At 47.8% G+C, this 10,897-nt stretch overlaps 1 protein-coding gene across 1 annotated transcript; it reads right to left on the reverse strand.

The window, feature by feature from the left end:
* Positions 1-5,440: 5,440 nt before the first annotated feature.
* On the reverse strand, positions 5,441-7,033 carry LOC147963473 (uncharacterized). Its single transcript, XM_087531140.1, has 2 exons — positions 5,944-7,033; positions 5,441-5,481 (listed from the first exon to the last, which is right to left on the reverse strand). The coding sequence occupies exons 1-2, from the start codon at positions 7,031-7,033 to the stop codon at positions 5,441-5,443; spliced, it is 1,131 nt and encodes a 376-aa protein (XP_087387266.1).
* Positions 7,034-10,897: the final 3,864 nt, after the last annotated feature.

The following is a 10,897-nucleotide window of genomic DNA, read 5'->3' on the forward strand; positions in this document are numbered from 1 at the left end:
GAATTCCCATTTATAAACTCCCGAAACTTTCCGGTTATGCAATCAGGTGTTGGGGATACAGGGGAAGCATAATATCTCACCCAATTCTAGCAAATCCTACATCCAGCTGTATCCATCCTTCAACACATAACCAAGAAACCTTCGGAAATCGTCTACCTCAACCTTCGAAAAGCATCCGTTATACAAGTTATGGCAATACTCCCGAACTCCCGCCCCAGTACTGGGTGGCGTCGAGGTTATCTCACCAACGAACTGCATAAAAGAGATTTTCGATGTCGGCGTACTAATCTCAGGTATTCCAGAATTGCTACGATAAAATTATGACGACAACACCTCAGAGCTCAACTCCCCGGGACACTTCCCCAAAACCCCTGACAGGAGGCACCAAGACAATGTTCTCATCATAAAACCATCGAAACAATTCCAAGATACCCGCGTGATCCTAAAATTTTTTTTTAGTGAAATTTGAGAAGAGAAGAGTCAAAACTCTACGTCAGGATGCCTTACCAGAGCGATGAAGGGACTGGGAAGTAAAAAGAATTCCTAAACTCTCCGATATATAATTCCTAAATGACTCAAAACATTTTTCTAGACACAACTCGGCTTCTAAAAACGATCAAGCAATGGGGCTCCTAAGGTCGGGGAAGGCTCTGATACCAACTTGTAACACCCTCGATGCGACTATAGCTCCTACGTGTCGAGGCACGACTTAGAGACATAATCGCATTAAAGGCATATGTCGCAAGTGAGGTAATCTTCACACAACCCATGTAATACATAAGGAAAAGGGATACATAGTTGGCTTACAATCGCCACTTCACACAATTACAGGAATAAACATTACATCAATCAAATACACTCATGGTCCGACTACGGAACCGAAATAAAAGAAGAACCCCAAATGCGACAAAGGTCCCCGATCGACCCCAACTGGGCTCCACTACTGATCAACTAAAACGAAACAATCACAAAGGACAAGATCTTCATCAAGCTCCTCCTGAGCTTGGTTGCGTCATCTGCACGGACTCATCGGCACCTGCAAGCTGGTTTTGGAAGTATCTGTGAGCCACAGGGACTCAGCAATCTCGCACCCTCGCGATCAAGACTATTTAAGCTTATGGGTAAGGTAAGGGTATGAGGTGGAGCTGCAGCAAGCGACTAGCATATATGGTGGCTAACATACGCAAATGAGAGCGAGAAGAGAAGGCAAAGCACGGTCGATAAAAGTATGATCAAGAAGTGATCCTGGACTAACTACGGCAAGCATAACTCCAACAACCGTGTTCACTTCCCGGACTCCGCCGGAAAAAGACCATCACGGTTACACACGCGGTTGATTCATTTTAATTAAGGTCAAGTTTAGGTTTTCTACAATCGGACGTTAACAAATTCCCATCTGCCCATAACCGCGGGCACGGCTTTCGAAAGTTCAAATCCCTGCAGGGGTGTCCCAACTTAGCCCATGACAAGCTCTCACGGTCAACGAAGGAATAGACCTCCACCCGAGACGTTCCGATCAGACTCGGTATCCCGGTACAACAAGACATTTCGACAGGGTAAAACTAAACCAGCAACACCGCCCGAATGTGCCGACAAATCCCGATAGGAGCTGCACATATCTCTTTCTCAGGGCACACTCAGATTGTCCTAGGTACGGGTAGGCCAGCCCAGAGTTGCCCCTGGTGGTCACCGGTAGCTGACAGTTTGGACCAACACTCAGAGGAGCACTGGCCCGGGGGGGGGGGTAAAATAATGATGACCCTTGGGCGCGCGACCCCCAAGGGAAAAGAAAAGGCTAGGTGGCAAATGGTAAAACCAATGTTGGGCATTGCTGGAAAAGCTTTACTTAAGGCGAACTGTCAAGGGGTTCCCATAATAGCCCAACCACGTAAGGAACGCAAAATCCGGGAACATAACACCGATATGACGGAAAACTAGGGCGGCAAGAGTGGAACAAAACACCAGGCATAAGGCCGAGCCTTCCACCCTTTACCAAGTATATAGATGCATTAATTAATTAAGATATATTGTGATATCCCAACAAGTAAACAAATATATTCCAACAAGGAACGGCCTCCAATCTTCACCTGCAACTAGCAACGCTATAAGAGGGGCTGAGCAAAGCGGTAACATAGCCAAACAACGGTTTGCTAGGACATGGTGGGTTAGAGGTTTGACATGGCAATTGGGAGGCTGACAAGCAAAAGGTAGGCATCGTAGCATTGGCATAGCAAAAGAGCGAGCATCTAGCAAAGCAAAGATAGTAGTGATTTCGAGGGTATGATCATCTTGCCTGAGATCCCGCAAGGAAGAAGAACGAGTCCATGAAGAAGATAAACGGACGTAGTCGAACGGTTCCTCACAAACGCGACGTTATCGGAACCAACCGGAAGAAGCAACACCGGAAAAGAGCAAACAACCTAGTAAACAACCACCACATAATCATGGCATGATGCGCAAACAAGTATGATGCATGTCCGGTTTAAAGAGGCATGGCATGGCAAAGAGCACAAACAATCCTACACATTAAGTGGAGCTCAATATGCAACGGGTTGTATATTGACGGAACACCACATCAATTATTTAGTTCTCTCTCGTTTATGTACCCAACAATATTAAATGTTGTTAAGCATGTCAAGAGGTGAAACATAAAGGGATTGTCTATCTAAACAATATAAATGGGGCCGGATATAGCAAACAACAAATCCGATAAATCCCCATATGCATTAGTAAATTAATGCAAACAACAATTTAAATATTTTTAATTGTTGTTATCATGATGCAGATGACATGAACAAGTTTATGCAATTTTTATTAAAACTTGACAAGAGCATTAATATGAAGCATTTGACATCGTGGTGGAAAGGAAAAGGGTGCCACGACGACGAATCCGAAAATGATGCCACGACAACATATCGGTTCTCCGGTAGCCCACGGGGATAACGGTGCAAAAGGAAGTGACGAGAGCGTGTCATGCAAGGATGGTGGGGTGCTCCTGATTACGGGGTTCCCACATGTCGGTGGCAAGGCAAAAGAGGGGCAACGTGCACCGAACAACTCCTACACGGAGCAAACACGAGCATTTCAAACATCGCAATCATTCGTTCACGGACGTCGTCTCGGGGTTATACCTTCGAAGCGTGCGTTATCGGAGCGGTTCGAGTTTGATGAGGTGTAGGGGAAGTAGACGTTCTCGGGACGTTCGGTAGTGGAAGTAGAGGCACACGACGTCTTGTCGAAAATCACGGCGGCGGTAGTTGTCACACGTTGTAGTCGAACTTGATGGAACCAAAGTCCACGAGGGTAGTCGTGGTACTCGTCGCGTTCCGAAACCGAAGTGGTTCTTGACAATATCCGGGACGGTCTTGACGTTTTGGTGCGGTGTAGTGGTACATGTCAACGGTTATCGTGGTACTTCGTTCCGGTCCTGTAGTCGTACTAGGCATCGGTGGACCTTCGAGGGACTTGCATATCCGAAGGGGTACTTGGCGATCGACGGACATCGTGGTACTTGTCGGCCCGGGTCTTGACGTATCCGTGTTCTCTCAAAGCAGTTGTACAGTGCAGTGGCCTGGAGCGGCACCGATCCAGTCAACGCAGCGGTTCTCCTCCCGTTTGAAGTACAGGAGGCCGTCCATGGAGGTTGAGGCCGCGATGTCGGCTGACGAACTGCAGGAGGCGACACCTTGACTCCTGTAGCAAAACGACGGCGAGGCGGAGAAGGGCCGGCAGGCAGTAGAGGTCACGGGGAACGCAGGGGCCGCCGGCGAGATCGCTCGGGGAGCTCCTCGGGCGCATCTGATCGAGGTCGAAGCTGACGCGCCGAGGGGCATCGGGCTTCACAGGTGGAGCTGAGGTCGTGACGCAGCGACGGTCGTTTGAAGCGGGGACGCGAGGTCCTGCCGGCGGGATCCGGCTGGGAATGGGCGGGGCGGCAGAGGAGCTTGGGCGCCGGACCGCTGTTGTTGGTGACGCCGAAAGAGCAGGCAAGGCAGGGAGACGGCACGGTGCTCGCCGAAGGGAGTAGCAAGGCAGCGCCATGGAGGGGCACGGCTGGCTAGGAGGAAGAGATGGGGAGCTAGCGAGGAGGCTGGGCTGAGCGAGGGCGCTCGCTGGCGGCGTGAGGGAGGAGAACGAGAGAGAGAGAGGGCGGCGCAATGGGAGGCAAGTGAGGTGCGAGGGGGAGAAGTGGGGATCGAGCAGAGGAGCCTGCGAGCGTTGGTGATGGGGATCGGGCTCCTCCCTGGCCCAATGCGTGCGTTGAGCGTGTGGCGGCGCGTGTAGGGAAACAAGGGAGAGATGAGATCGGGAGAGGGTAGCGAGGGGAGAGGCTGGGCCTAGGGTTAGGTTAGGGAGTGGGCCTTGGAGCCGGCTAGGTTAGATGCAGCTGGGCCCAAATGGCCTGCTGGGCTCCCTTCTCTCCCTCTCTTGATTCTACTCTTAACAAAAACAGAGACAAAAAATAGGAGAAAGGAAAAGAGAGAAGAGAAGGTTAGAGGAAGAATTTGGGCACGGGGATAATTTTCACGGACTCAGAAAAATGTGCACGGTCCGGGAAAATAGAAAAAGGTCAAGTTGAAAGATTAAATTCAAATTCCTTTGAATTTAATTCAAAAGGTTTGAACTAGGATAGGTTTTTCGAAGTGCCCAAAAATGTTGAGAAATTAGGTGGAGCTCCGGAAAATGATGAAAGGTCAAGTGGCAAAGTTAGAGGCCAAGAGTTGAAATAATAAAAGGCATTGGGATTTTTGCAAGTGTGTTAAGGTAATTCCACATAATTGGAATAATTACTATAGCTCTCTAAATATCGAGAGGATAAGTTGTAAAGAGAATCACCATGTGAAATCCCTTGATTTAAATGGATCAAAGATCCATACCATTTGTTTAGCTGAGTTTTAAAACGGGTTGCATGATGACATGATGCAATGCACATGATGCAAAGATGAAAAGTAGCGGACCAAACAAAACACACGACGAAAACCCGGAAACCCTGGAAGGCAACTGAAGCTCCGGTCTTGGGGCGTTACAGCATACTAGACCAAACAGTGAAGCTAACTGTAAGGCAAGATACTATTGGCAGGAGAATGATCAACAATGACGCCTAGTAGCTGCACATGAGCCAAAAAATGGGAGAATATTAAAAGAAGAAATACCGGCTCTTATGCGACATGTATGGAAAGAACAAATAATGATGCAAAGACAACACAGATCATGAACAAGTTGTTAATAACTAGTAGTCTAACTTAAGGCACGCCTTTTATAAATGAAGAACTGGATAGTTTAGAAGCTAATCAACTTAATAAATTGGAAGCTTAAACCAAAATAAATTATTCATCATCTTAATATTTAAGTAACTATGACATAAAAAACACGCGCATAGCAAAAATATAAATTACCTCACCTATTAGACCAACATAGCACATTAGCAGATCTCTTGTGTTTAGAGATTTGGATCCACCCATTTCCACCCACTTCCCCTGCCTATATCAAAAGAAGCACAATAAATCAATGAAAAACATGGAGCAGTTGGATCATGAGAATGCAATGTACACATTTGTGACAACTACAGTACATGATACCACATCCGCTGTCAGGTGGAAGACATAATTAGAATATGGCAAATGTTAACATGCCCCCTCTTACCCCCTCTTATGATTAACTCTTACCTTCTTACCTCACATGTAAAAAGAGGGGGTAAGAGGGAGCATGTTAAAACATATGCTGTTATGAGTTGATGATTAATATCAAGAAAAATCAAGACATACATTGTCTTTCAAGGAGATGCAATGAATGGGAAAACATTACAAGCTCCAATCTTTCAAACGAGTAACTAGGTTTCACTGTATTATTTATATCAAGGGGGCCTTTAATCACATGAACAACAAACACATATCAATAGTAATTGGAATTAATCTTGTTACACATGAGGTACGGAGGTATTACCCGCAGTGTAAAAATTTCTGTACGGAAAATGCATCATGTCGACCCGGCGATTCTTTTTAGTAATTAATCTGATCTGCCTCGACTCAAGGTGCAACATGAAGTCACCACTGTATGTAGACAAAACCACCACATTTAAGTCCTCGTCATACCCCACCATCCCTCCATTTATGAAGTCGTTAGACAACATCCCCTCCAATTGATTGATTTTCTGCAGAAGCACCCATCCGGCAACACCATCAGAGTTCAGTTTCCTCTCCCATATATGAATGCCCAGTTTCGACATAGCGGCCAGGCCAAGAACGCTGTCTTCATCTGTCCGTAAGAGCTGAAAGGACCAACGTTCGGCATCGACGGGCGTCTCGATGACAGCAAGAGTCTGCCTTTCAATATCAAATGCAAGGATTTGACCTCCATGCAGCAACCAGCAAACTGCACTCCTGATAAGGATGCTGGGCTTTAGCTTCATAACCATCCTTCTAGTCGACGCTGAGACAACATTCCCCCATACACCCGACACTGATTCGTAGGCACAAGCTAATGATGTCTTCAGGTCTCTACGGGAGCAGATCAAGACCAATTTGAAGGCCGGGTTCAAGAAGCAATCCTCCTGCACATGCCCGTCTTGATCATCAACACACATCACCGTGGCGCTGCACCTACAGAAACTCTCCCTTTTGGCGTCGCGGAGCTCCGGTGGAAAAGGCACGCGGTGCTGCTGGCCGTTGAGGGGGTCCCACACGAAGATCTCACACAGAGACTCGCTGAGCATGACGGCGAGGCCGTGGCGGCAGCCAAGGAACTCCCAATCCCCCGTCATCTCAGGCACAAAGAAGCGCTCGGCAGGGATGCGATCGGGCGGGTCCAGGACAGGAATGAAGAAGGGATATGGGGTAGACTCTTTGAAGAAGCCCAGCAGAGGAGGTTCCGGGTGGTGTCTGCTGAAACGGCGTAGGAAGCGGGGATCGGAGAGGATGCGGCGCCAGCGCGTGCATACGAGGGAGGCGCGGGAGAGGGTTGACGGCAGCGGAGGCAGCCGGAGGAGGATCTCCCGGAGGAGGTCCTCATCTTCCAGCGGCACTGGAATTGACATGGCGCGGCGGCCGGAGTTTTCTTCTTTTTCCACGGAATCCTGACACGGAACGACGCCCAGCACCACCCCTCCGGCTCCTGGTCCTGGGACCTGCTGCGGTCGGAGCGGAAGGTCGGCGGATTGGAAGCGTGGCGCGCGTGGCAAGGGATCGAGGTTGGAACTTATATATGAATATATCGGTAAGATTGGAACTTATGTCCGTATGTCGGTGTGTGTCCGTTACTAGTACTGAGGTTACATGAGTAGGAATCAGTTTCGACTCCGTTCCATGTGTCCGTACCCAGCCAAAGTAAGAAACGATTCACATAGTTTAAAAAAAACGATTCACATAAAAAAATGGAGATCAAGTCGAAATACAGATCACACACGATCACAATGCCCCGAAACATTTTCCTAGGGTTTCAAGTGGCAGGGCAGCGCACGAGGCGATCTCGGGGGCGCGAGTTCTGGGGTTTGCTGTTCGCCGGCGTCCTGCCATCCGTGACGTCTAATCCTTGCAGTTTGCTGGCTCGGGTTGATCAAGGGGGGATCCTCGCATCCTTGCCCACCCTTGGCGACAGTGCAGGAGAAGGGGTTCGAGGTAGGGGTTGGGGCGAAGATGGCGGAGTCAAGCACCATGGGAGGCAAGAGAGGAAAGGTGAAGGAGACATAAATAGTGGAAGAGATGATGAATCGGCTAGACCTGATAGAGAAGGAGAGAGCAAAATTGGTCGTTGATGACGAGGAAGATCAGCAGGATGATGAGCTTCATGCGCTGATCGGTAAGGTGCTACATCGGAAGCTTCGTGTGAACCCCATAGGAGAGGCGCTTCGCCCCGCATGGGGAAATCCGAAGGGACTGAACTTTAGGCCGACGGGTGAGAACGTCTTTGTGGCTAGTTTTACGAACAAAGAATTGTGGCCGACGAGTAGCGCGGAGGCTGAGCATCAGCCCCGCGGGTCGCAATGAATTGCTTATCATGGAACTGTCGCGGGCTTGGGAACCCGGAGATAGTTCGAGAGCTTCACAATCTAGTGAAGATGGAAGGTCCCGCCCTGGTCTTTTTATGTGAGACAAAGATCGAGGGGAGACGAGTTAGTGATCTTACAACTAGGCTTGGCTTTGAGGGTTCTTATCCAGTCAATAGCGCCGGACTCAGTGGCGGTTTGGCTCTGTTCTGGTCAAAAGATGTAGATGTAACTCTTAATAATTTTTTCAGATCAACATATTGATGTTACGGTCAAAAACATTGGTGGAGACAATAAAGTGTGGGGGTTTACAGGCTTCTATGCAAAATCTAGGAGAAGTGAACGCGCTGAAAGATGGAACTTGTTACGTTGGCTCAAAGCTCAAAGTGATGCACCGTGGTTGTGCGGTGGCGATTTTAATGAACTTACAGATAATTCAGAGTATTTTGGAGCCCATGGTCACCCGGAGTGGCAAATGGATGGTTTCCGTCAGTGTCTTGATGATTGTGAACTACAAGACCTGGGATACCAGGGAGTCCCTTTCACCTGGGATAACATGCAGCAGGGTGATTCTAATGTGAAAGTTCGACTTGACAGGTTCCTAGTGAACCCAGCAATGATGTCTTGGTACTCGGCATCTGTTGTGAAGCATGTGCTCACCCCAAAATATGATCATTGTCTGCTTACAGTGAAGTTGAAGAGGGTGGCACAAGGGGTAGACGGGCATAGTTGCAGATTCATATACGAAGAAGCTTGGTAGAAGGACTAAACATACGATGACACAGTGCTGCAGGGCTGGCGTCAGGGTGCAGGTCTACATGGCTTGCAAGGTATAGAAGAGGCTCTTTCTACCATGCAAACTCATCTTACATACTAGAAATCAAATAAATATGGAGATATAAGAAGGAAGATAAAGAAAGTACGCAAGGAATATGAAAAAGAGAGGTCGAGCTCACTTTTTAGGGGTTCGACTAAGAAGGAAAAAGATTTAGGCCGCCAACTCTCTGATCTCTTGTGCAAGGAGGATTATGGCTCGCCAGATATCGAGAGCGGACTGGCTCAAAGCAGGCGACCGCAATACAGGTTTTTTCCAAGCTCGTGCTGCTGCTCACAAGAGTAGGAATCGTATACAAAGTCTGCAAGCGGCGGACGGTTGAGTGTGCGAGACCAAGGAGGAGATACATGCCGAGATACAGCAGTTTTATACTAGCTTCTAGACGGCACAAGAACAAACGGGTGCTGAAGCAGTTCTTCACCACGTTCCACATAAAATTACAGAACCTATGAATGAACGACTCTTGAGGCCGCTTAGGGAGGACGAAGTAAAGGCTGATGTGTTTGCTATGGGGCCTACAAAGGCGCCCGGATGTGATGGCTTCCATGCTGGTTTCTATCAGAAACATTGGGAATTGATTGGGCCCAATGTTACTTCGGCTGTCCTCAGATTCTTCAATGGAGGACAAATGCCAGACTTGGTGAACATCACGATTATTGTTCTTATACCCAATGTGAGAAATCCACAGAATATCACACAGAACATCACGATCTTTGTGTAATGTTCTATACAAAATCTGCTGCAAAGTACTTGCTAACCGCCTGAAGGAGATTCTTGATGAGATAATTGCAGAGGATCAAAGTGCTTTTGTTCCAGGACGGCTGATTACCGACAACATCCTAGTGGCTTATGAATGCATTCACTCTATGAAAAGGAAAAGGGGGAAGCAAGGATGGTGTGCGGTCAAGATTGATATGATTAAGGCATATGACCGAGTTGAATGGGCTTATCTGGAAGGCATAATACACAAACTTGGCTTCCATGAACGCTGGGTTTCTCTTATTATGAGATGTGTGACCACTATAAGCTTCCATGTGAAGGTGAATGGTGATTTGTTACCGGCTTTCTCACCTTCAAGAGGCTTTCGTCAAGGAGACCCTATATCGCCATACCTATTTCTTTTATGTGGGGTGGGTCTTTCTTGTATGCTTCAAAACAATGATGTTGGTTGGATAGACATGGGCATTCACATGAGTATTTCTACCCCTTGGATCTCGCATCTCCTATTTGCGGACGATTGATTGATCTTTATGAAGGCTGACTCAAGGAGTGCCACCAGGTTAAATGAGATTCTGGAACAATATAGTGTGGGCTCCGGACAAAGTGCAAATAAGCTGAATAGCTCGGTTTATTTTAGCCCAAACAGTGGGGCGTCAGTTAAGAGGGGTGTCAAAACTGCCCTCCAGATAAACAGGGAAGCAATGTCAGAGAAGTACCTTGGCCTTCCAACAGCTGCAGGAAAAAATAATGAGCGGTCGAGGTCAAGGGTGCAAGGATGGTGCTAGAGGAAGATGCCATGTGGTGCAAAAGAAGTTCTCTTGAAGTCAGTGGTCCAAGCTTTACCGGCCTTCTCTATGAGTTGTTTCAAACACACAGAAGGTTTGTGCAAGAAATTGACGACGAACATGTCAAAATATTGGTGGGCTGGATCACCTGATAAGAAGGGAATGCATTGGCAGTCGTGGGATAAGATGTGCATTGCAAAGTCAAAAGGGGGACTCAGATTCCGGGATTTCGAAACCTTCAATGACGTGATGCTAGCCAAACAAGCATGGAGAATACTTGATAATCCGAACAGCTTGTGTGCCTGTGTCCTTGAGGGAAGATATTTCCCAAATGAGGATTTCCTTACTGCGGGGTGCCCCAAAAGTGCATCTAGAACATGGAAGGCTATCATTGTAGGGAGGGAGATGCTCAAGAAGGGCCTTATTCGATGAGTGGGAGATGAAACAACGATCGAGGTTTGGCATGACCATTGGATAGACGGCACCACGTCCATGACTCCAATGGGAGCACTCAAGCCGAACTCTATATAGCTAGTGGCAAATTTAATTGATCTAGTGTCAAATCAATGGGATGTG

This window comes from Triticum urartu, chromosome 6A (assembly GCF_056163025.1).
Source record: "Triticum urartu cultivar PI428250 chromosome 6A, HENAU_Tu73, whole genome shotgun sequence".
Taxonomy (NCBI): Eukaryota; Viridiplantae; Streptophyta; class Magnoliopsida; order Poales; family Poaceae; genus Triticum; species Triticum urartu.

Coding starts and splice junctions, on each gene's coding strand:
- LOC147963473 (XM_087531140.1), bottom strand. CDS start 7,033: ATGTCAATTCCAGTGCCGCTGGAAGATGAGGACCTCCTCCGGGAGATC. Junction 5,482..5,943: donor CAGAAATTTTTACACTGCGG/GTAATACCTCCG, acceptor CTTTTGATATAG/GCAGGGGAAGTGGGTGGAAA.